Below are 26,118 nucleotides of genomic sequence, written 5' to 3'. Positions count from 1 at the left end.
TCAGGAGCAACAGCCAGCTTTCTTTGGGGGCTTCTCAGGGACCACCTCCACCAGCGAGCCCTTCAGGCGGTCCTCTTGCTTCTTGAGTGACCTGCATGACCACACCCAGGCATCAGTCCTCTCTCTCACTCCCAGGGGCAGCAGGGAGGGGCCCGTGAGTACAGCGGAGGGGCTTCCTCTCTCCTACCTGCTCTGCCCCCACCCTATATTCCAAGTGGCCCCAGAAAAATGGGGCCACAGAGACCACTCATTCATTCACTCATTCATTCATTTGCAATATATTTACTATGTGCTGGGTACTTGTAAATCAGAGTCCAAGAGCTGAATGGCCAGAAAGAAGCCTTGGGGGCAGCAGGGATTCAGGATTCTGTGGGCCTGGAAGAAACTTGGGCTACTACACTAAAGCAAAGGGAAGTCTTTGAGCAGTTTTTTTGCCAAAGGGCATCGTGACTGAGCAGGCTTACAGGTTAAGGAGTCACTGTAGTCACTTTGTCAAAGGAGTTTAGCGGTCATCTAGTCTGATACCCCTTCTTCTTACTCATTACATTCATTTATTGAGCACATAGTAGTTGCCAGGTCCCAGGTGTGGGGGGAGGGACTAAACAAAACACACCTGGCCCTGCCCTCCAGGATCTACAGTCTAGGGCCAGGGGAGTCTAGGGGAGAAGGCCGACAGCCACAAGAAAACAGACAAAGGCATGGTAATTACGACATGCTCCGAAGGGCTTTGAAGGACACCAACAGACACCTGCGAGCACAACAGTGGCGGGAGGGGAAGTGGCTAGGGAGGGTCCCTCTGAGTGGCTGAAGCTTAGTGAGTGTGTGTAGTGTGTGCACGTGTTGCATGTGGACCAGTGTGTGCACGTGTTGTGTGCAGTGTGCACATTTGTGTGTGTGCACGCACAGGGACTGGGGAGATGGGCCTGGAGACATCGTAGGACATTGTGAGGCATTTGGATTTTATTCTAAATCCAGTGGAAGTCACTGGAAGGCTGGAAACACTTTATGGATAAGAAAAACTGAGGCTTAGAAAGAGGACATGGCTTTTGGGAGGTGACGCAGCTAGGGGGTCTGGTAGTGCTGGAGTCAGGAGACTCCCCGCACAGCGCTCCCTCCTTGCCCACACTGGTGGAGCCCTGCAGTTTCATGGGTGCTTCCTGCACCAGTTGGCTGAAGGCTGCCCAGAGGATTCTAGGGTGGGAAGGGGCAGGGTGGCACTCACCTGGCCAGGTTCACCATGGGCTCCAGGATGTTGTGACCCAGGAAAGCGCTACACTCTCCAAAGGAGATCCCCAGCTCCTGCAGGCCAGACAGAGAGAGTGTGGGTGCCTTGGAGGAGACTACTAGGGTAGAGGCAGCAGCCCCTCCCCCACCACCACCAAAACCTGGCCATCAGACAGAGTCCCACCCAGTAGGTCCCTCGGCCAACCGCAAAGGGTGGGGCAGCCCCATCTCCGCGTAGCCCGTGGTCCCCCGCCTCGCCCCTCTGCCCCACTGCCTCCCCGCCCTGGCCGGCCAAGGTGTCAAAGATGACATCCTGGAAACATTCTATAGACTTCAAAGCGACAGTGGGAAGCCTGCGTCCCAACTTGGAGAAATGTCCTTAATATTGTTAAACCATTTGTTATGCTTTTTTTGATTTCAAAAATATTTAATTGGGGGATATAGTAGAAAATACAGCATAACAAAGTACAAAATATAAACCATTCCTGTTAGCATATATATGTCCTTTCTGTTTTATATAACCCTTTTATCAAGGGGATGAGGGATAGGCTAAACGTCGGCATACTGTTAGGGTAAGGCAATGAAACCGCCGGTTTGGCAGGCCCCACACAGTCAGGTGTCGGCGCTCTCACAGGGACCCGCCTAACCTGCGCCCAGATCTGCAGCTGCTTTTCTGACTTCACAGTATAGTGTAAGCACTTCTTCCACACTCTTAAATATTTTCCCAAGACAGGATTCTTAATGGTAAATGCTAGCCTCTCACATGAACCTCCACAATTTAACCGCCAACTGCGGTCAAATGTTGGTCCTTATAAACACTACGGTAAAGAACATCCTCATATAAACATGTCTGATTATACACTGCACACAGGTATCCATTACGTTATTCTCCAGGGATTGTTATTTCTGTGTCTTTCAGGATAAATTGCTAGAAGAGGAATTACTATGTCAAAGAGATGAGGTACTATTTTTAAGAGGAAAAAATTCCCGCCAAGCAGGCGCCACAGCGATGACCTCATGAGTATGAGAAATGAGAGGAGGAACGGGAAGGCTGCACAGTGTGAAAATGCCGACAGAAGTTGTTCCGAGGCAGGCAAGCAGTAGATTCTTTTTTCTTTTCCTTTATTATTTTCCAGATCTTCTGGAATGTGGTCAAAATCTATTCATAAATAAATAGTGTCCACTGTCTGGTGGTTGGGCTTTTGATGTTAATCTTCCTGGGGAAGAATTTGAGTCTTAAAATAGATTAAATTAGAAGGAATGTTATGTTAATTAGAGACCAGAGATAAAATTAAGATTTGATTGGGAATTTTAAGTGAAGCTTTGAAAAATCTTTTTACTCTGGAGATATTTTCTATGTAGGTCAGGACACAGGGCGGGGATCTGCAGATTCAGCAGTGAGGTTCAGTCACACCCATGCCTGGGTCTCAGCCTGAGGTGGGTGGGAGGCAGAGGTGGCCAGGTTGCGTCCACTCTGACCTGGACTTTGGCTGGGGTGATGTACTCCCTGCCCTCTGGGCAAGACGGAGGGGCGGGGGCGTCGGCCCAGTCCAGGCTGGTGGAGAGGCTGACACCCAGTTGCTCACCTCGGCCAGTTGCTGCCCAGCCTCAGTGGACACCTGCCGTTCCTTGTCACAATCCATCTTGTTTCCCAAGAGAAGGATGACCACTCCATCGGACGCTGAGTCCTGCACACAGAGCACGTTCCCTCAGCTGCACATGCTGAGTGCCCATCATGGGCCAGGCCCTGGCAAATTTGGCCCTGATCTCCAGGAAACTGTCAGGGTGCCTCCTCCCCCGACACATGCCCGCCTTCCCAGTCACACCCACTCCACACCCTTCCCGCCCTGACACTTCCCCTCCGTCTGCAGGCTGCTCCTCCTCTCTGCCTGCACACATGTCACCCTCTTCCCAAGGCTAACTGCAAAGGTACCTCCCCCAGGAAGCCTCCATGGATTGATCCTGCCCATGCCCCTCTCCTCCTGTCTGTGCTCAACAGTCCAGCGCTTGATTACACAAGATGCCTTAGCTCATTTCCTAATTGTTTCATGAAGAATAATAATAACAGCTTTTGTTTACTGAGTGCCTACTAAACACTGCGTGCTGTGCTGAAGGGAATTATATCAGTTAATCCTCACAACTCTATGAGAGAAGTTGACAAATTGAAGTTCAGAGAGGCTAAGTCACTTGTGCAGAGTCACAGAGTTGGGGTAAGATAGTTGGGTCCTGTCTGACCCCAGAGCTCAGCTGCCCTTATATATGACCTCATCCTACGTCTTTTGCACCTATTCAACTAGACTAGAAAGTTCTAGAAAGAAGACATGTCTTACTTCATATCCCTCTGTTGTGCCAATACATACTGCATAATTTCAGCATATATATATTCAGTATGTAAGGGAAAGAACTAGAGATGTGTAGAGGAATTATCCCCTAGAGTGGTACTAGAGTTGCATTATCCCCAGGTGTTAAGAAGACATCACAGAGCTGTTGTATGGAGGGAAGAAATGCTCACAGGATAAAGGAATAAGTTTGTTTTGGAGGCTATACCTGTGCGGTTGTGGTTCCTTTGCACTACTCCCAGCCCATCCAGCCCCATGCCCTCAGTGAACTGTGTCACCTAACTGTCTGTTGTATTCTTTATAATCCTGGGAAAAAAGGCAGAGTTGGCAGGATATAAGTTCCCTCTTGACTCCAGAAGCTGGGGTAAACCTCAGCAACCATCTGCTCACCTGGAGACAGTCCACCCAGTAGCGCACGTGGGCAAAGCTCTCCTGGGACGTGACATCGTACATGAGCACCACTCCATCAGCCTTGCGGAGCAGCTGCCGTGTTATGCTGTGGTACCTGCCCAGGGAGTCTGCGTGAGGCCAGGCCTCTGGGCTCCACCCCTGGCCCCGGCCGCTGGAGGCCTCAGCCGCTCCATTGGCAAAGAGGGAGAATTAACCTTTCCTGCTTCTGGCTATTTCCCAGAGAGAATGTGCATATGCTTTCCTTCTTACAGTGTAGTTATTGATGAACAGGTAGCAGTTCTCATGGCTCAAATTTCAAAAGGTACCAAAGGGCACCCAGTGAAAAGCCTCCCACCCCATTCTGCAGCCACTCAGTCCCCCACCCCCAGAGGCAACCAGGGTCACCAGTTTCTTAAATATTTTTCCAGAAGTATTTTATGACTATAGGTAATGTGTATGCATACACACATATCTATACACACATACACACACCTACCCTTCGCCCTGATTAACACAAGTACAGTATAAAATATTCACTGTACTCATTAGTATTTAGTAATCTATATTTTGTTTTTTCTAGTCAAAACCTTGGAGGTATTTCCCTGTCGGTATATAAAGAGGATCCTCAAGTCTTTTTTGTGGTTTCATAATATTCTATTGTGTGGATAGACTCTGACCTATTTCACAGGTCTGCTATTGATGATATTTAGGTTGTTTCCAGTGCTTTGTAATATAAACGCTGCTTTGAACTGTCTTGGTCCCTTTGAGCTCATCACCACGTATGAGTTTATCAGAAGAAGGAATTTGTAGAAGTAGAACTGCTGGGTCAAGCAAGAAATGCCTTTAAAGTTTTGATCACTGCTGCCTAACTGGAAAGTGGAAGGCCCGTGTTTTCAGAAGGACAGGCAACGGGGTGGCTGTCCCCGAGGGCCATGGAGGAGTGACCCTCACAGATGTCCTGCCAGGCTGAGGGGCTTCTGGATGTGCTGCCCCATCTTCCCCCTGGGCCTTGACTCACCCCCCGTCCCCTGCCCTGCGCCCAGCCTCCTGAATCCTCCAGGGGCAGATGTCTCTTTTGCAGTTGGTGGCCTGTTACCCACGTCGGACTCCTCAGGGTTGGGGCTGCCCTCCACCCCTCGCACCCAGGCTCAGCCACTAATGTAAACAACGTCCATTACCTCTCCTGGCCAGCCGTGTCCCAGAGCTGCAGTGCATAGCACTTGTTGTCCACCAGCAGTTTTTTGACCCGATAATCCACTCCTAGGACATGCAGAGAAGGGTTAGATCTACTTTTAAGTTATCATCCCATACTTCTTGCCAAGGCTGGCCCAGATACGCACCTGTCCCCAACACCGACCCCAGGGGATGGAAACCTTCAGCTGCTGGGCTTCCCTTCTGCTCCCCAAATCCCATCCATACTCAGGGGCCCATGTCTTCCCAAAAGCCTCGCCTGAGCAGCCCACGGGGCCCACTGTGCTTGCTGCATCCGTGCCAACACAGGGAAGCTTTCACTGTTTTGACCTATATTAACATATGTGTCTTCCCAACTGCACAGCAAAGTTTATTCCTCAGTCCAGTCGGGAAAATCTGTTTTATTATTTAACTTTTATAATACTTGTTTCATAATCTAATTATGGCACGCATCCTCCCACTTCAACTGGACAGCGTGGTAGAGAGGTAGCTTAGGAGACGGAAGGATGGAAGGAGCGCTGGCTTCAGAGGTGACTGATTGGGCTGAGGTGCCCACCCTCTGCCACCCTACCAGCTGTGCGACCTCAGGCAAATTGCCTCACCTCTCTGAGCCTCCCTTCCTCATCTGCAAGGTGGCAATTTAAAAAGACCCATGTTGCAGGGTGATTGAGAAGATTAAATGGCTTATGAGCAAGGTTTATAGCCTAGTTTCTGGGAGTGGGGAGGCGCTTGGGAGGTGGTCATTTTTATCATCATTATTAATTCTCATCTCTCTGAACCCTGGCCTCTTGAATTGTACAGCCCCAGCGCTGCCTGTGGTCATGGTTCCAGGCTCTTTCTGGAAATACGGAGGTAATGGTGAATCCCAGGGAGGCTGGGAATCTTTGGGATGCACTTTCCAGCCAACCTCTACTTCCAAAGGAAGCTATGGGGGGTGGGAGAGGAAGGGGAGGGGCTTCTTTGTCCCCTCCCCACCCCCTTTCCTAACGGAGCCCTAAAGCTGCAGAGCCCACGGTGGGCCCCACGGCAGCCTGGAAAGGTGTGTCTTCTCCTATTAGCCTTGAGCTGGCAGAGACTTTGTGTCCTCACGCTGTCTCCCAAAACGTGTTATTACAACATCACCATATAAACTGTTGGTAATACAATGTTTCCTCCATCCCAAGGAATCTGCTCTCTTACATGAGCAGCCTCAGGGAGAGAGCAACACTGAACCAAAAAGAGGGTAAAACTTCCACTGTGGGGGCTTGTGCTTGGAAATCAAGCGACCCTGGCTGGGTGTGAACTCTGGGGACCCGCTAGAGCAAGAAACTGAAGCAGGTCTTCAATTCCCTGTTTTTTTAATCTGAAAAATGAGGATAGATATGGAAAAGCCTGGCAAAAATGCACATTGAGATATAGCTCAGGTGGCTCTGGCCCTGGTCCTCCGCCCAGCCCTGTGCCCACACGCAGACAGGCCACAGTGCTCATCCTCTGTGAGAGGGGATGGGAGTGAGCAGGGCGGCCCTGAGTGGGCAAATACTCCTCACTGGAGAAGCCAGAATTGTCCCCAGCGGTAGTTAAGACAGACGGGTAATAGCCGCTGATTATGAGACCACAGCTGGGACTAGGACAGGCCTGGATCACACAGCTGGATCTCGGGCACTCGCAGCTCTCTAACGGTGGGTGTGGGCTAGCCCTGTCTTTTTACAATTATGCAATCTGTTTTGTTTTTTTTTTAATTGAACTTTCTCAAAACTTCTTACTACATAACAATGGGGGAGCCTCGGTTATAGGCGGACTGTTCTAAGATGCCTGGTGCATTGTAGGTGGTCAGTAACCAGTAGCTTAGGCAATTAGTAATGGTGGCACCGCAGGCCCTGACACCGGCTCGACCTCAGGCCAGGCCTGCTGGGGGTTCCCCACTTCCAATGACCGCATTTTTAACTGGCTTCTCGGGTGGGGATCCTCAAGCAGAGAAACATTCAAGAACTTGTCCTGGAGCCTCTCTTGCCCATGGGCTGTCATTCACCCACTGGTCTGGCACTGGTCCCCACTGGGCATGCACCCTGACTGACACAAAGGTGTGGATCACTCCTTCTCCGTCCTTAGGCAGGTTTCCGCTTCATTCCCATGAGCTTGCTCTCTGTGCTTCTACGCAGCATTCGAGTTGCCGCATATCCCAATACGTTTAGGGAGACGAAACTCTGTTTTTGTACATTTCATTGGCAGGAGACACGGAATTAGACATCATCAAATATTTCCTTATATTAACAACAGTAAAAATAACAAATATTTATTGACACTTACAATGTGCCAGATATTATTCTAAGAGCTTGATGCATGCTAACTGAACTAACTCTTAAAGCCACTCTAGAAAGTCAGCGCTCCTGTTGTTTCCATTATGCAGATGAGGATTTAGGGGCTCAGAAGGGTTAAATAATGTGTCCAAGTTCATATGGCTAGTAAGTGGCAGAACGGGATTTGAACTCAGGCACTCAGGTTCCTAACTTACCATACTCTACACATACTCTACACATAATAAAACATTCAACTTGCCCAAGGCAACTTCCTGCCAGAGCTTGGCTGGCTGGCCTGTGGCTGGTCATGACCACATCCAACCAGTGAGGACCCTGCAGTGGCCTGCCCCCAGGCCATGTGGGTGGAGACTTTTGGGTGTTCATCATCAACCAGCACTGGCACCTAAATTGCAGGGTGCTTCATTGATGTGGCATATTATAAGCTAATCAGATCAATGAAGAAAAATCAAATTGCTTGTAATTAGAGATGATGAGTACAATATTAAGAGTTTGCCCATATAAAATACTATCTGCTGCGGGGCCCGTGGCCAGGACAAAACCTGCAGCTTCTCCAGGGATGGCTTGCTAGGGGCCTGCTCCGGCTTGTTGCCTGGGGCCCCTGGTTCTCTCCCTCCTCCCCAGAAGGGCCCTTACCCACAGTAGCTGTCAGCCCAGTGGTGAAGGTGTTCTGGTGCAGAAGGTGCAGGAAGGATGTTTTGCCCACGTTGGAGTCTCCCAGGAAGATGACATGGAAGAGGTAATCAGGGTCGGCTGGAGGCTCGCTGTCTGTGGGGTCCCCTGGGGTTGGGTTTAGCCCAGTCTCCCCAGAGTCCATTCCCAGGTCTTCAGGCCTGTTCTCTGCCCTTGGCTCCCTGGATTGTAGAGGCCCTTGTCCTCCCTCCGTTTGAGCAGTTGCGGGTGGAGGTCCAGGTTGGGCTTCCAGGACGGCCACAGAGGGCAGGGTTTTTGTGGGCTGCGGGGGCGCTGTTTCAACCTTAGGCTGAGCCCCCCTAGCAGGAGACCCCCTCGGAGGTGATGGTTTTCCAGGAGCAGGGGCTTCAGCCTCAGCCTGAGCCTGCAGTGTGTCACGTGGGAGAGGAGTAGGCAGGGAATCTCGCTGGGGCTGTTCTGAATGCCCAGTTCTCAGGCCCTGAGCCTCACTGGGCTGCTCTGAACTGAGGCCTTGCCCTCCTTGGCCCGCCTGCTTCCACTCCTCAGCCCTGGGCTCCTCTTCCAGGCGCTGCTGGGGGAGGGCAAGCAGCTCATCTGGCTGGACCTGGCTATGAGCTTCCCTTAGTTCCCCAAGATGACTCTCCTGCACATCTGGGCCCAGCCCGCCCTGCTCTGATCCCTCTGTGGGAGCCTGAGTCATACGTCCCAGACCCTGGGAGGGCTTGGCCAGCCCTGCTGTGAGGACTCCTGCTCCTGGGGACGCCAGTCCTGGCTCAGACCCAGCGGCGGGGTGGTCCTGATGGAGGGCCTCTCTCTGCCTGGGTGGCTGGGCTAGGACAGGCCCAGTCCAGGAGTCCTTATCATCTGGGTAGGAGGCCTGGAACTGTTTGCTGGGCCCTGTGGGCGCCTCAGAAGGGGGAGAGGCCACCTGGAGAGGGCTTCCGTCCTCCAAAGGAATAAGCACTTTGAGTGCAGATGCCACCAGGCTCCCTGACTCCCCACTCAGGGCCCTGGGGAGGCCCCAGAGGAAGTGGGCTTCAGGGCCAGCCTCTGACTCCTCCTTAGGTTGCTCACTGTGAAGCTCAACAGGCCGCTCTGGACTGAGGGCCTGCCCATCTGGGTCCACTTCTTTTCCTTCCTGGGCCCTGGAAAACACCCCAGGGGGACTCCTTGGAGCCTCCTTCGCATCTGAAGATGGCTCCTGACCAAACAGGAAACCATGGGGCTCTGAGATGGAGATCTGCCTGACAACTCGGGGTGTCTGGGGAGCTGAGGAGGCTTTGGGGGTTGGAGGTGGGCTCCAGCACAGCTGCAGGGCTCCGTGCGGGGGGCTGTTGAAGCCGCTCAGGAGCTGGTCCCAGTCGTCGTCGTTCCCAAACAGTCCGGGCAGCGGCTCCTCTTCAGGGGAGGCTACTTGAGGGTCAGGAGCCTTCTCCTCACCTGCTCTGGGGACACTAGAAAGGGTGCGGGGAGCCCAGGTCAGGGGAGGGGCAGGTAGGTGTCACGCCAATCCCGCCTCCCTCCCTCACTGTCCGTTGCACACCTCACGGCTGGCCCTCCCTCCCGGTCTTTGCTCAGGGAGCTCTTCTCACCGGGCATGCACTTCCCGCTTCCCCGCTCATGTAATCCTGCTCATCCTTCAAGGCCTGTGTGAAGATCTACCCCCTCCAGGAAGCCTTCCCTGACCATTTTGGCCCATCCCACTCCCCCGAGCTGTAACAGCCAGAGTGAATGCCTACCTGGGATCTAGCACTGCACAGGACCTGTGTGTGTGTTCATGTGTTTGAATCCCAGTTGTGTGATCTTGGGCACATGACCTTTCCCTCTCTGTTCCTCAGTGTCCTTGTCTGAGAAATGGGCATGATAACCTCAGCCCGGCAATGTTGTTGTGAGGTATACAGAGGGGCACTATGTGTTCTGGGGGGCTGACCAGAGCCTCAGAGGACTCAGAGCTTCCCTCCTCTCTTCCAAGAAGCCCCTGGTGTCTACCCCAGCCCAAGGTGGCACCGCTTGCCTTGGTTCCTCCTCCATCTGCCAGGACACGTAGCTCCTGGTGATGTTCAGCTGCCCCTTGGTCACCTGCAGTTGTTCCCGCACTTCCTCCAGCTGCCCAGCCAAGTCGTGCTGGGCCTCCCGGAGCTGCCGGTTCTCCACGTTGGCCTCCTGGTGCGTGCTGCTGAGGTGGCGCAGCTTGGCCTCCAGCTGCAGGAGGTGGACGGTGAGGAGGAGAGAAGCCTAGCTGCCCCCCAGGGCAACAAACAGCCTCCCAAGGCCACTGTGGGGCACAGACTGCAGGCTTCTGGAGAGCCGGCTTAAAACAGGATTGGAGGGGTTACCACTCACGGGCCTAATTAGCTCCATGACCTCCCACCCAGGAGAGACATTTGAATTGTCGCGGTAGAGAGGAGAGAGGGAAGTATGTGAGAAGCATAAATGGGGTCACAGCCTCCTCTGCTCAAAGCTCCTCCATGGCTGCTCACCTCTGAGCCCCGCTGGGTCTGCGGGGAGCTCCTGAGGCAGCAGTAAGTCCCATGGCTTGGAGAGGGAGAGCTGCCTGACCGTGCGGGGTGGGAGGCAAAGCCCTCACAATGGCCTCCGGGGCCCTGCACAGATTCCCCCTCGACCCCGGTTACACCACGGACCTGCTCCCTCACCAACTCTCCCCTCCCTCCACTCCAGCCCGCAGAGCTCCTTGCTGCTCCTGGAACATTCACAGCACATGCCTACCTCGGGGCGCTGGCACTCAAGGTTCCCTGGCACTCACATGGCCCACCCCTCACCTCCTTCAGGTCACTGCTCCAATATCATCGCCTCAGTGAGGCCTTCCTTGACACCCCTATCAAAACCCTTCTATCCCCCCGCCCTGCTTTACTTTGTTCTCCTTAGCACTTCTGTTACCTAACATGTTACCTAACATATTGCTTAATGCTATCATCGTCTCCCTGACTGAACGATAGCTCCATGGGCAGAGGCTTGTCTGTCATGTTTGTCAGAACCTAGAACTGTGCCTGGTATGCAGTAGGTGTGTCCTAAATAGTAGTTGGGTGAAGGAATGGAGTGCCTGGGGAAGAGCTCCAGGTCCACAGGGGACAAGACAAAATGGCCCCTCGTGGAAAGTCTGACCACCTCCCTCAGCAGAAGGGGCCTAACTGTTTCCAAAGAGCAGCTGCTTCAGAGGCACCTGCGAGGCCAACCCAGGTCGGGAGGACTAGACCAGGCGACAGGGACAGCCAAGGCAACGGCAGGGAAGGCTCTGGGAACCTACCCAGTGCTGAAGGGGTGCTGGTGTCCTGGTTACCACAGATGGTGGTTTTACTGAGGTCAGTGGTTTGGAGGTTGAGGAAGGAAGAGGCAGTGGGGCAGGGGCTCAGACGGAAAGACTTTTAGCCACAGCGCCAGCTGGAAGTGACCAGAGGCTTCCAGACCTGAGGGGTCAGGGCAGCAGATACGCTGACCAGAAAGCCAGGCCAGATTCGGAGACAGTAACGACTGTGATGTACAAAGCACCAGCCCCATCCAGGCCCTCCTCGTACCGCTTAGTACCTCTAATCATCACAGCCGTTTTCTAAGGCAAGAATTCTAAACCCCACATCTCTGATGAGGAAGCCAAGGCTCAGGGAGGTTGAAAACCTGCCCAGGTCACTCAGCTGGCAATGGGGATGAGAGCTGGACACCACCCCGCCGCCAAGCCTCCCCAGCATTGAGACTTCGTGTTTGCCCAGCACTTTCCTGTTTCACAGCGCTTCCCCTTTATTACCTCATTTTACACACCAGCTTTGCAGGTGCAGTTGGTGTGGCTGGTCCCATTTTACAGATGGAGAAACTAAAGCCAAGACAGGGAAAGTTATTTCCTCAAGTTTGCATGGCTCTTCATTGGAACCACAGGGATTTGAACCTAGGCCTTCTGGCTCTTGACCCAGTGTTCCCATTACTCTACCTGGCCTCATCTCAGAAAAGGGCCCACGACACCTCTTTCCCAAGGGGCCTCTCTCATATGGGAGCCCAACCAGCCCAGGGCATCCTCAGAGGACGGGTGTCAGAGTCTGTGAATCTTCAGAAACTGGGCTCCCGGGAGGCCCCGCCACTCACCTCCTTCTGGCCCTCAGCCAGCTGCTGCACCTCGCGCTCCTTGGCCTCCAGGACCTCCTGCATCTGGGAGCTGAGGGCCAGGTCCCGAGACTCACTCTGGGAAGCAGAGGGGCCTCAGACCCTGCATTGCAGAATCTAAGACCCAGCCAGGCTGCCGGGTCTAAGACCCCCCCACCCCACATTTCACCTCCACCTGGGCCCCGGTGCAGGGTCTCAGCAAGGAGGGCTCTCAGCACAACTCCCCTAGCTCAGACCTGGATTTTGGCAACAAGGAAACTGAGGCCCAGAGAGCAGAAGGACTGGTTCCAGGGGACACAGGTAGCTCCAGCAGGGAGGGGCAGGGGGCTTGGCACTCCTCGCTCTGTCTCTCTGGTCGGGGGAGGGAGAGGGTTTACTCCCAGCAACTTCCTGCTACCCCACAGCAGGCCAGGCCGGGCAGGCAGAGGAGTCCCGTGGTGGGGGGGGGGGTCGGGGCGGGGAGCAGGGGGAGGGCAGGCTGCCGGGGAGCCCACCTCGGCCTGCAACTGCTGCTTCTCCTGACGGATCTGCTGCTCCATCTCCTCGTACAGCTGCTGGACCTCACGATGATGGTCCGAGTCCCGCCTGGAAGGGGTGGGAGGTGGCCAGGCAGCCTGTCAGTGCCCAGGCCCCTGATGCTAGCAGAGGTGGTCTGGACCTGGTTTGAAGCTCATCCTACAGCTTGTCTCACTCGGTCAGTGATCACCCCTGTCGCAGTTATCACAATAACAGCCTGCGACCCATGCGCCCTTGACGTCAGGCACCTTGATCCCATCACGCTGACTCCTGTAGCCGTCGCCAAGATATTAGTTCCCCTGGCCTAATATCGCTTCACACTCTGTCCCCACTTCCTGCTGTCACCATCCCCCTACCTCCATAACTCAGACCCCCTGCAGGGCTGTGCCCACGCCAACCCAAGGGTCACCACACACATTGTCATCTGCATGAGCAGTGCTCCTGGAGTTGGGCGCAACAGTGGCCCTGCTCCAAGACACACTGGACATTCCCACTCTCGATAAAGGCCCAACTCTTTCCTCCCTAAAGTTCCCTAAGTCACCCTTTCTTCCAGAACTCAATTAAGAATCAACTAAAATGTAAAGAGCCGCCACTACATGCCAGCCATCGAGTGGGCGAGAACCACCAGCCCCCACTCACTTCCTCAGGGTCAGCTCCAGAACCTCCCTATCTGCCTGTGCCTCCTGCAGGCGGCTGGTCATCTTGGCCAGGAAGCCCTCCAGGTTGCCCGCCAGCTGGGGCTCCTCCTGCCTCAGCTTCCACCACAGCTGCCAGAGCTCTGCCGGCCTGGGGAGGGGAGGAGAGCCAGGGACTAGATGTGAGGGGAACCAGGAAGCCGAGGGAGCCCCAGGCCTCCGTATTAACGGCAGCGCTCCAGGAGACTTGGGCACCTGAGTTACAAAAATCTATGGACCCCTGCAGGTGCAATCAAGTGTCACCTCCTCCAGGAATCTTTCCCAGATGTGCCCGCTCCCTTCCTGAACCCCGACAACACTTTGTGTCTCTGTAGTTTGGTGATCAGTTGTGGAGAGGGGGGCTTGGGAGCCTGACAGCCCAGACCTTCCATCTGACTTCTCCCTTCTCCCTCTCTCTAGCTGTGACCTTTGGGAAGTACCGTGCCCTCTCTGGGCTTATTTGTAAAACAGGGAGGCTGATACCTGCCCAGCAAGTTCTCCAGGGAATGAGACACACCCAGTGAAAGCACCCGCTGGGCACCTGGCACAGGGTTGGCTTTCACACGGATTTCATTAAGTCGTGAAGACAAAAAGATGCCAGAGGGCTGAGCCCAAGTCAAGCTGCCAAGTGGGTAAATGGCTCCCCACCACACCTGCCCCGCCAGCCTGTCCTCTATGTCCCACCCTGCCTGTCCCACAACACTGGGCCTCTGGCAGCTTGCCTCACAGAGCCCCAGGGGAGGTCGCTCACCTTGTTGGCTCTGACAGCCCTGGTGGAAGATGGGGTGTGGGGGAGGGGCATTTTTAAGCAGGGCCCCTCTTCTCTGAACACAGGTGAACCTCACAAATCCAGAGCCTGAGGCAGTTTGGAGAAAATGCCCTCCTGTCTCCAAACCCACCCAACCCAGGACATCACCATCCTGACATCATCCATTTTGGGGGTTAAGAAAGACACCCTCAGGATGTGAGTGCCCTTGGGAGGCTGACAGCAAGCTTGATAATCCTCCTGAGGAGAGATCGTATAGGGCAGGATGAGGAGGGAGGGCCTGAAGGGGTCCGCGCCCCTGAGCAGGCATCTCCACTCATGGCTTTGTCTATCCCACAGCTCTTTACGTTCACTCTGCAGCCAGGAAAACAGAGGTCAGAGGTGAAGCCACTTGTCCCAGGTCACACAGCTAACAAGTGGCCAAACCAGAATTCCCACGCAGCTCTGCCTGGTGACCTCCAACCTTGGCATTCTGTCCAGGCGAGTCCCTAGTCCTCGCCTACACTGACTGACAGCGCCTGTTCTGCCCCCCGCCTCACCCCGCCCCCCACCGCCCCGCGCGCGCGCGCGCGCGCGCACACACACACGCGCGCGCGCACACACACACACACACACTCAGCTGGTCTTACTCAGGAAGTAAGTGGCCAGCCCCCAGCTGCTCCGTGAGGGCAAAGAATGCCTCCTTCTCTTCTGCATCAGCCTCCTCCAGCACCGGGAAGCTGCCGGCCGCAGATCCTCGCTTGGAGGACAGTGGCCTCCTTCTGTGGAGCCTGTGGGTGCTCAGGCTGGAGCCAAAGATTCTCTCTGTGGGACAGAGGGGAACAGAAAGGAGCAGAGTGGGGTAGGGCTCAGCCCCTGACCTCCCACCTTGCCCTTCTCCAGTCCTTGGGGAAATAATTATATCTGTTTTGGTCACTTTTATACAGAGCCATGTTCATACATTCCTCACATCAACCTTGGGAATCTACTGAAGGTAGGCACTGTGCTCACTTTGCAGATGACCATATATGGTCCAGAGAGGCCAAAGACTTGCTGAAAGTCACACAGCAGCTCCGCAGTGGGGAACACATTTTTCACTCACCCAGAATAGTTACTGAGCATCTACTATATACTGGGGACAAAATTGGCCAAAATTCTTGCCCTAGTAGAACAGACATTGTAGTGAGTATTGAAAAGGATACTTTAAAAAAAAAAAGTTAATTTACTAAGTGAACTAAAGGAATAAACAGGGTAATTTCCAGTGAAAGACTGGACAGGGGCTACTTTAGAATGAATAGTCAGGAATGCCCCAAGGAAGTACCATTGGAACTAGGACAAGAATAACAAGAAGGAGAAAGCCATGTGGATTTCTAGGGAAACATATTCTAGGCAGAGAGAACAGCACATGCAAAGGCCCTGTGGTAGGAAACAGATTGGCACACTGGAGGATGCAAGTGGCACTGAGCGAGCCCAAGAGGTTGGCAGAGTCTGGATGGTGCTGCCCCGTGGGCCACAGGAAGGGGTTTAGATTTTGCCCCACAGGCATTGGGAAGTCCCTGGTGTGGTGGGCATGATTGGATACAGACATGGAGATGGCCCTTGGAGGCGCATGGACAACAATGTTCCCTCTGCCCCCAACCCCAATTCCAGGCCTCAATTTCTCCTCCTTGCTCCCAGCTTCTCAATCACCAGAACCAGAGTAACTACCTCCTGGGCAGCCTCGCCCTATAAACGCAGATTCCTGGCCTCCCTCCCTGTTGTCCCCCAAACTTGTGGGGACTCAGAAGACCTGAGAACTCTAGACGGGTATGCATTAATACAATGCTGGGTTGTGCTTTGCAAGGTCTCTGCAAAGATACCACACCTTCCATGCCCTGAGCCAGAAGGTCTTCCCCATTGAGAGGATCAGTGGAAATACTGTTTACTACTGGTCTTGCTCTCTTCAGGTCCATTGGGCCTGTCTCAAGGAGCAGGTGTTGAAGTAACCCTGCCCAGTGAGGACTAAGGGCCTGGGAAGCACCCACTCACTAAATATCACCCTTTGCTGCTCCCTGGGACCAAAAATTCCCTTAACCAACACCAGAATGTGAACTTCCTCAGAAAGAAACAAGGCCCATGGTCTCAAGAATGGGAGGTGCTTCACGTCTTGCTCAAGGGAAGACTTTTGCTGGGGAGAAAACAAGGGAGGCATCAGAAAGCAAGCCTGGAGGCCTCGTTAGAGGAGGGGAATGCTCAGGGGATCCCCCAGCCAATGAACTGCTCTGGCTGGTGGAAGAGGAGGTGATCAGACCCCCTGGGCTAGAGTCTTAAGGCCCAAACCATCCTCCTTCCCACCGCGGCTTAGTGTTCTCATCTCCACAGTGATCAGGATTATCATCCACAGCCTGAACTCTCTCACGGTGTGTGATGGTCCCCTGGTTGGTAAGATGTCACTGTTGCCTTTGCTGTCAGCCGAGCCTTGCCCCATGCCGGGCACAATGCATGGGATGCCTGGCTGTGCAGCAAGCCCCCAGGGGCCCTCCCGGGATAGACATACTGAGCCCAGAACTGAATTCTTCAAGGGAGAGGTGTCCCTTCCGCTCCACATCCACCCAGTCAAAGATCATCTCCGGCTCCTCCTCACCGCTCAGGAAGCTGAACTTGGCCACCTGCAAGGAAGGAGTAGGTTGGGTGCTGTTCCCACTAGTGAAGGCTCTGGGCCACCCTCAAAAAACAGAAGGTGTTTGTCTTCAGCCACCCGCACGTCCCCCACCCCAATTCCGGGGTCCCATAGCCTACCTGAGCCAGAGCCTGCCCCTGAGACTCCCGGGTCCCATGTGAGACAGAGCCTTGAACCTCCTCCATACCTTTTCCCTTCCTCCATCCAACATCAGCAATTACCTGCTCTGAATCTCATCCCTTTAGGACCCTAACAGAGGACAGTAATGAATCCTCCTCAGACTGTGTTTATCGGTGTCCAAAAATTATCTGGAACTTGAAAATAAGCCCAAAAGGTGGACAGCACATCCTTTCAGTATTCTGCAGGTGCAAAAGCCACCTGAGCATCATCTAGGCTGTAGGAATGTACCTAATTCACCCCATGGGGCTGATGAGAGGTCCCAGACTAAATAAAGTCACAGGTTGACATGTAGGTTTTGTCCAGGAGAGATGTAAATAATTTTCATCTGATGGAACAGATAATCCCAAATATTTATGGATTTATTTACAGTTTTGGAGGTTCAATGGAGATGTCCCAGTGGACTCAGCTGTCAGAGCCAAGTAAACTGCATTGGGGAGAAGTGAACCCAGTGCCTTATCGGTGCTTGGAGGGAATCCTAAGTGTAACAGAACATTAACTTTGCTGACTTTATTTTTCTAGGGTTTTTTTTTTCTTTTTCTTTTTGCTGAATTTGTGTTCTGGTTTTTGGTGGCAGCAATGATTTCATGGACTGATTGTTCCGTGATGTCTTTGGCCTACATGATGGAAACCCTTGAAAAACAACAGAAAATCTGATTTGCTAATCTTTTGTTGTTGGTGGTACTGTTTGTTTTTCTGCGTGTGACCTCCAATTAGTTAAGAATTTTGTACCCACTGGGAAGGAGAACAGCTCTTTGAGATCTGGACTGGTGAGTTTTTTTTTTGTTTCTGTGTTGACTTTTGATCTATGTCTGGAGTTACAGAAATAAAGCCAGGCTCCCTCTATGTCTGTGTGTCTACATGTCTGTAATTCAGAAAGGCCTTTAACTCTTATTATGCATGTGAAATAGCTTTCTACATCTGGAGGGTATTAATAGTTTAGAGTCCTATGTCTCTTCTGGGGGTTCTGCATTGATTGGTTTATAGAGACAAATAAGTGCTTGCATAGATCTAATGTTTCCCCAAGTCACAGAAAATAAAGAATGCTTTAAATGTGCTAATTTTTTTCAGTCCCTCTTACAATAAATTATTAGCTCAGAAAACTTGTAAGGAGCCAGAAACTATAAGCAGCCTCTGGGGCAACTTCAAGCGTTCCGATATTTGCATCATAGGGGTGCCAGAGGAGAAGAGGAAGAGCAAGAAATTGGAAATCTATTTGAAAAATAATGAAATAAAACTTCCCTAATTTGGTGAAGGAAATAGACATGCAAGTCCAGGAAGTACAGAGAGTCTCAGACAAGATGTACTCAAAGATGCCCACTCCAAGACACACTGTAATTAAAATGACAAATGTTAAAGACAAAGAGAGACCCTTAAAAGCAGCAAGAGAAAAGCAGTTACCTACAGGGGAGTTCCCATAAGACTGTCAGCTGATTCCTCAGAAGAAATTTTGCAAACTAGAAAGGATTGGCAAGAAAAATTCAAAGTCACGAAAAGCAGGGACGTACAGCCTAAATTGCTCTATCCAGCAAAGCTATCATTTAGAACCGAAGGGCAGACAAAGCACTTCCCAGACAAGAAAAAAATTAAAGGAGTTTATCATCACCAAACCAATATTATATGAAATGTTAAAGGGATTTATCTAAGAAAAAGAGGTTCAAAACTATGAACAGTAAAATTGCAATAAATACATATCTATCAATAATTGAATCTAAAAAACAAATTAAGCAAAGAAGAAGAACAGAGACAATCATAGATAGAGAGCATTTTGATGGTTGCCAGATGGGAGGGCGTTGTGGGGGAGAATGGGTGAAAGGCGAGGGGATTAAGAAGTACAAATAGTTACAGAACAGCCATGGGTATATAAAGTACAGTGCAGGAAATGGAGTAGCCAACGGACCTATATGCATGACACATGGACATGAACAAAGGATGGGGGGTTGCCAGGGGGCGTGGGGGTTACTGGGTGGAGGAGAGCAAAGGGGAAAAAATTGGGACAACTGTAATAGCATGAGCAACAAAATACAGTTTTTTAGAAAGTATAATACAAATATACATTTTATTTTTTATAACATCTGGATTTGGTTTTTGTAAGGAAACGAATTGATCTGAATGCCCTACACTTCTTATTGTGTCTTATTGGTCAAATTATCTGTACATAATTTAAGATTATAAAAATTTAAATTTGTGTTCAATTGAATTGATTCATTATTCTAACAAATTTTATGCTAACAGTTCTTATATTTTGTAGTATGTCACTTTAAACACGATTTGGAAGATCTTTAGTAACTTGAAAAACCTGAATTAATATTAACTTAATTAACTAAAATATAACACTGAAACTTTAAATGCCAAGCATAATTTTAAGTTTATATCTTTTTGCTTCTTGTTTTTATGTGCTGGAGAGCAGCTATATCTTTAGGTTATGTTAATGAGTAAATTAATTTTGGGCACTTCAAATAATTGTGCAAGTGAAAGCAGAAACCCAAGTAGATATTTGTACACTCACATCCGTAGCAACAATATTCACAACAGCTAAAAGATGGAAGCAACTCAAATAGATGAAATGTGGTAGATGCATACAATGAAATATTATTCAGCCTTTAAAAAGGAAGGAAATTCTGACATACACTCCAACATGGATGAACCTTGAAGACATTACGCTAAGTGAAATGAGCCAGCCACAAACAGGCAAATACTGTGCTGTATGATTCCACTTATCTGAGGGACCTACAGTAGTCAAATCATAGAGATAGAAAGTAGAATTGGGGAGATAGGAGAATGGGTGTTATTGGTTAGTGGGTATAGAGTTTCAGCTGGGGAAGATGAAGAGGTTCTGGATGTGGATGGGGGTGATGATTGCATAACAATGTGAATCATTTAATATCTGTGTACGCATAAAAGTGGTTAAAATGGTAAGTTTTATGTTAGGTATATTTCGTCACCATTTTTTTAAAGTTGTGCGAGGGATACGTAGGATGACAAAGTCATGTTATGTGTACTTGTGAGCTTTGCTAGTCTACTGAAATGCTTATATACTACAAACAGTTCACAATTATTTACCCCCCAGTTCATTCTGTGAAATGGAGGTTAATTACTTTGGTTAAAAGTTATAGTCACTACAAGTGTCTGAGGTACTAGGAATAGTGACAGAGAAATCCACTGTGTCTGCAAGAAAAATGGGATGTGTTTTTGCTTTCCAAGGGTCAAAGGAAGTGGTTTTGTCTTTAAGTGTCTGGTTGTTCCAGAACATGAAAAAATATAAAAGGCAAAACCTGAATGGGTGTAGAGAGTTCCAGGGGATTTGCTGAAGGGGAATCTTATTTGCCTTGATTTATAATACCTGAGTCTGAAAATAAGCTATGAAATTTTGACATTTTGCGAAATTTGCCTCAGTTTTGATGGGTTTAAAAATAAATTGAAAATAAAACTTGTGAAATTTTTACTGCCATGTGTTATATTAATGCAAAACTAGAATTGGGCTCCATCTCTATTAAAATGATAAATTGGTTTTAGAGCTCTTAACAAGGGTTAAAGAGAGGTTATTATTTGTCTTCTGTGTAAGTTGCCCAGATAACCGATCCCATTTCTCAACAGAATAAATCTCTCTGCTATGTTTTGGCTTTATCATTTTCTAATTTTTCCCAAAGGAAAAAAATCCAAGGTACCTCTCTTATATGAAAGAGCTAAATAGCCTTACAATGGTGTTACTTCCTCTATGTCTGTTTCAAAATATTGTATGTTATTGTCACTTTGATTAAATAGGTAACCAAGTACTATTTCTCAGGCTCTCGTGATCCTATCTTAATCTAGTGGCCAAACTTCTTTAATAGCTCTTTTGATACTGCCTTCCCAATATCAGATAGTAAGTTTAGGGGAAAAAACCCTTCGGGATATCTTCCTCTATATTCATTAAATAATTCACCTTATTATGAGAGCATCATCAGCAAGAAATAACAAGTGTTGGTGAGGATGTGGAGAGAAGGGAACAACCCCTGTGCACTTGTGGGGGGATTATGAATTGGTGCAGATACTCTGGAAAACAGTATAGCGGTTCCTCAAAAAATTAAAAATAAAACTACTGTATGATCTAGCAATTTCACATCAGGGTATTTATCTGAAAAAAATAAAAACACTAATTTGAAAAGATATATGCTCTCTCAAGTTCATTGCAGCATTATTTACAATAGCCAAGACACAGAAATGACCTAAATGTCCATCAATGGATGACTGGATAAAGATATGATATATATATATATAAATGTGATAAATAGACATATTTAAAAGTATATTTTTAAGTTTATTGAGATTAATTAATACAGTTGTGTTTAACACCTGCTTCAACAAGTTGATCATTATCAATAAAGAAAAATAATGTAATATTTGATAAGTATAAAAAATAAAAACTGAAGCTTTAATCTGTAACAAGATCTGATCTTAAGTACAGTTTGGATGCAAAACAGAAGAGAATCATAGGAAGAATTGTCAACTTAGAAAAGATATTCATCCTTTCCTAGGCAAAATTTACATAGGTAAAATGCTATTAATAGAACTATTTCAGAAGTTGCATGCTTTATGGGGTGGCCATGGAGATTTCTCAATGCCTTTGCTATTCATAATACATCCTTGTCTCCAGGGGAAACACTGGTCAAACCTTTATGAAATCGTTATGTCTCATTACTAAATAAGTTTCTACTTTGCCTGAAGGCTCCGCTAAAAGCTGCAGGCCACAGTTTGTACCTTTCACCGAGGACAGGCTGAAAGCCTGTGGAAAAGGACTGCACCAGGCTCTCTGAACTACTGGTGCTTCGCTTGGGGACAGGACGCTGAGCTGACATTAACCACCCTTCAGACTGAGCTGGAGGGCTGACAATTTGCAGGACTCTTTTGAGTTCAGAAGCAGCCAGCTCACGCAAGATCCAGCAGAACAAGGATTAATTCCATGGAACTGAATAAATGGCTCAAGGAAGCCTCATTGCGGTTTGCGTTGGGAATATAGTTGGTATTGTTTTTATTGTTCTGTTTTTGTGGATCTGTGAGAAAGTTCTTTCTCTGTCTTCTTGAGCTGTCTCTAACCTTCAGTTTAGTAGATTACAGCTTTGGTAAACTGAATCTAAACATATTAAATGGTATCTGACTCTTACCAACCCCCGACCCCAGTTCAGAAACCAATCCTTTTACCAAATCTCCTTACTTTCCATGGCAACACAGTCACTTACACAGGTCCAGTAAAAATCTGTCCTCCTTTTTGCCGAGATACAGCTAGATAAATCAGTTGTGTAACTGCAGTGTCATATTGGAGAATGATTCTCATTCAATCAGGTCTGACAAGTCCTCTGCAAGGAACAGGAGTCAACGCCTGCAAAGCCCTCTTAGGAACAAGGTGACAAGGAAGCCATTCCTGGGCAGGGGACAGACCTTAGAAAATGGGAACCTTAAAAAGAGAGGAAGTCCCTTACATTTATAGGGGCTGTGGGTAAAAGCTGGTGGGAAGAGAGTCTTGGGTTGGTTTCCTGGCCTTAGGATAGACATAGGGTGGCCAGCTTTAGCACTGAAAGTGCCACATCCAACCCAGATGCCCTTCCAACCCAGGCATACTGAGACAGACGGTCACTCTAGACAGCAGGGCAAATAACAGAGATTTCTGAAGTCTGAGACTTGGAAATAAGGTAGGTGGCACATCCTTTCAAGCAGGGTATAGACTAGAAAAATGCACTTAGGTCATCCCTTTATTTACCTTAAATTGAAAGTCCCAGACTTTCTGAAGGTACTTGTTAACTTGTAAATTTTTGTCCAGGAGAGATGAAAATAATTTTTCCTAGCAGAACAGATAACTCCAAAGATTTATAGCATGTTGGACATGAGTCATTTTTAAAATTGAACTAAACAATCTTATAACACTCTTCTGTCATATCACCTACAAAAATCCTAGCTTCTCAAATTCTTTCTATTCATTCATTCATTCCTCACCCAGGGACATTTTTCCATTGTTTTTATAGAGAGAGGAAGGGGGAGACAGACAAACAGACAGACAGACAGCAACATCAATGTGAGAGAGAAACACCGATTGGTTTTCTTCTTGTACATGCCCCGAATGGAGATCAAACCTCCAACCTCTGTTTGTGCCCTGACCAGGAATTGAACCCAAGACCTGTGTACAGGACACTGCTCCAACCAACTGAGCCACACCAGCCAAGGCTAAAATGTGCTTTAAACCCATCATAACATCTAACTGATTCCCTCAAAAATTAATAACAATAATAGTTAGGTAAGACCTTTGATAAATGCTGATATTATATTTACTTGAAAGCTTTTTTTTAACCCTTTTGAAAATTATATTTTAATATCAACCGTTCATACCTTGTTGTGGCCTTGAGGCTGGACTATAAGAAAGGTCAGCTTTGCTGGGAGAAGGACAAAATCTGGAGCTTGAAGCAGTACCAGAAAGAGACTAGCAACACACACAGGCCCTTTGCAGAGAGCGAGGAAAAACCGAAGGAAAACCAGTCAATTCAACCTAGGCCAGAGCCTAAGACTCCTTAGTGGGACACACAACCATGGCTGCTCTTATCTGTCTTTCAAGCTTATAGTCATCAACATGATTTGATTTCCAGACCTCTGACTGCTCCCTAAGATAAATTTTCCTGCTCAGTGGGCCTAGAATTATATCATTTGCAAGTTACTTCTTTGGCTTAAAATCATTTCCTTTGTTAAAGTGTAAATGTTTCTTCCCTCGCCAGTGCGACTCAGTTGACTGGAGGGGTGTCTTGTACTCTGAAAGGTCATGGGTTCAACTCCTGATCAGGGCACATACCTAGGTTGTTGGTTCAATCCCCAGTCAGAGCATGTGTGTGCAGCCGCTAATCAATGTTTCTCTCTTATTTCACTATTTCTCTCTCTCTTCCTCTCTCTCTAAAAATATGTATATGTATATAAATTTTTAAGTGTAAATGTTTCTGAAAGAGAGGGACACATAGAGCCTTATCAGCCATTTACACATTAGTATAAACAAATTCCTGGCCTTTTCTGAGATCAAAGTTTAGATGAGAGGAAGAGGACAAAGCAGCAAGCCCTGCATTCCCAGGGTGGCAAGTCTTAAAAAGGGATTCAGTGGTCTTCAACTCACCTCCAGGTCCTTGCGGGTGACAAAGCCCCTCTCCATGGCACCACAGGCGTGGAAGAAGCTCTGCAGTTCTGCAGCTGCCTGGGAGGACCAGGACTCTGGCTCTGGAGCCACAGGGGCATCCTGGCCATCAGTGGGCTCTCGCATCTGCCTCCGGCGGCTGGAACCCAATCTCCGGGCTTTTCGGGCCACTCTCTGTCCAGTCTCCATGCTGCTTCGGCCTGGGGACCAAGAATGGTGAGGGGGCAATGGGCTGCTGCACAGTCATCCCTGCCGAAATCTCCCCATGGCTTCCTGTTACCCCTGGAGAAAAGCCACCTTGGGTGATGCAGCCCTGTCTGATTGGACCCCTGCTGGCTTCTCTGATCTCATGGCCTCCAGCCCACCCTGCTCAGGGCCTTTGCCCTTTCTGTTCCCTCTGCCTGGAATGCTCTTCCCTGAGCTATCCACGTGCCCTCATCTTCAGATCTCACGCCAACTGACCAGCTTTCTCTGGATGTTATATGAAAGAGCCCCCTGCGCGATAGGTTCTGTTTAGGGCTTGGGGATGGTTACACAGGGTCGTCCAGAGTCCTTCTGTCTGAAGACCGGAAGCACCTTGTAAGCTGTCTCTCCTGCTGCTCCTCCAGCTCATTTCCTCACACCTCACCTTGTGGGAGGGGATCCCACCACGGGTACCTCCTCCGTCAATACCCTTTCACTACTCTTTCCACACACCCACCAAGGAATCCGGAGCTCCCCCATGGTGGGCTTGTGGGATGTGCCCATCCTTCCCTCCCCTGCCACACCCCTCGCAGTCCACAGCAGCCCCCTCAATCACTCCTCACTCCTAGGAGGCCAGATTCCTCCCACCCTTGCTCCCTTTGTCCCAACCTCCCTGACTCTCTAGCCCCTCACTTAGCTGAGACCTCTCTCTCCCTCAGATTAGAGTCAGCCTCCTCCAAGCCTTCCCTGCATCCATCCCCAATTTCAAGTAGGGTTCAACATCCCCTTGTCTGTGGTTCCATGATGCCCTGGGCTCCCTTATGGATGTCACTGTGCACCTTGGTTCACGTTTTTTCCAGCAGATCCTTGGCCCATAGTAGGTACTCAGGTAAGGGTTGTCCAATTCATGAACTAGGGTCCCTTCATCTCTCACTGATGGTCTAAGGTCAGTCAGTCAATTAACAAAGACTTTAATGGATAAGGCTTTGTCCCGGTGAGGCCCCAGGGCAGAAGAAAGGGAGGCTGGAGTTTGGAAGGGGCAGTCGGGGGCCTGCCCTGGAGGGACTAAGTCTGGGGTACACAGGACTGCACGGCCTGGGAGAGGCTTGACGTGAGCACAGCAAGGAAGCTTCCTATGGGCTGTGGGACTTGAGTCAAGCTCTAAAGGTGGCAGGTAGGGTTTAAAAGCAGTGAACGGCATGTGCAAAGGAACTGAAGCAACAGGAACAAGACACCCCCTCTGGGCTTTCTCTTTTGGGGCCAAAGGTAATAGACAGGCTGAGTGGCAGGGTCAGGGAGATCTGCCTCAGGGATGATGGGTTCATTCCAGGGGCCTAGAGCCACTGGTCCAGTCACGCCTGGGGCAAATCCCCTCACACAGAAAGCACAGGACTTTAAAGAAGCAATTCCTCACCCTGGGGGAGGCCCCCAAACTTGAAAGTGAAGTAGCCTCTGTCTCTTCCTGTCTGTTTTGTCCCTCCATCTGTTTCTCTCCATCTGTCCGTCTCTTTGCCTGTCACCCCTGGGGCCTTCCAAGCCTGTTCCCTGTGCGGTTTCCCGGTCACAGCTGTTGAGCTGCCGTGGTGTGCCGGAGCCCGCGCTCAGGGCGCTTTGGAGCCAGCCATGCTCATCTCTTCCTCACCCAGTGGCTTGGCCTGAGCCACTGTGGGAGTATTCACTCCACACAAATTGGCAAACGCAACACATCAGGATTTTTTCCTCCCACAGAGCAGTTACCAGCACACCCCTTCTGAGAAGACTCCCTTCTGCCAAATGCCTCCCAAGACCTAGCATGCACTTAAGTGACAAGCATTTACTGAG

The 26,118-nt window shown here is 49.8% G+C and overlaps 1 protein-coding gene across 1 annotated transcript; it reads right to left on the bottom strand.

Moving 5' to 3' along the window:
* On the bottom strand, positions 1-24,324 carry RAB44 (RAB44, member RAS oncogene family). Its single transcript, XM_054568724.1, has 13 exons — positions 24,097-24,324; positions 16,671-16,782; positions 14,785-14,959; positions 13,355-13,501; positions 12,694-12,784; positions 12,182-12,277; positions 10,107-10,294; positions 8,075-9,546; positions 5,132-5,213; positions 3,954-4,068; positions 2,811-2,912; positions 1,223-1,299; positions 1-91 (listed from the first exon to the last, which is right to left on the bottom strand). The coding sequence occupies exons 1-13, from the start codon at positions 24,301-24,303 to the stop codon at positions 1-3; spliced, it is 2,955 nt and encodes a 984-aa protein (XP_054424699.1). The 5' UTR covers positions 24,304-24,324.
* Between the last annotated feature and the right edge of the window lie 1,794 nt (positions 24,325-26,118).

Source organism: Pteronotus mesoamericanus, unplaced genomic scaffold (genome assembly GCF_021234165.1).
Source record: "Pteronotus mesoamericanus isolate MK-2021 breed Mesoamerican mustached bat unplaced genomic scaffold, CSHL_Meso_final contig_20, whole genome shotgun sequence".
NCBI classification, from domain to species: domain Eukaryota; kingdom Metazoa; phylum Chordata; class Mammalia; order Chiroptera; family Mormoopidae; genus Pteronotus; species Pteronotus mesoamericanus.
This window is presented reverse-complemented; position numbering and strand designations above follow the sequence as displayed.

Bases quoted from the DNA above. Each gene is read 5' to 3' on its own strand.
- RAB44 (XM_054568724.1), bottom strand. From the start codon at position 24,303: ATGGAGACTGGACAGAGAGTGGCCCGAAAAGCCCGGAGATTGGGTTCC. The intron at 2,913-3,953 runs GTGAGCAGATGG...CTCTGTGTGCAG, and splicing joins ACTGGGTGGACTGTCTCCAG to GACTCAGCGTCCGATGGAGT. The intron at 1,300-2,810 runs GTGAGCAACTGG...TCTGGCCTGCAG, and splicing joins CTGGGCAGCAACTGGCCGAG to GAGCTGGGGATCTCCTTTGG.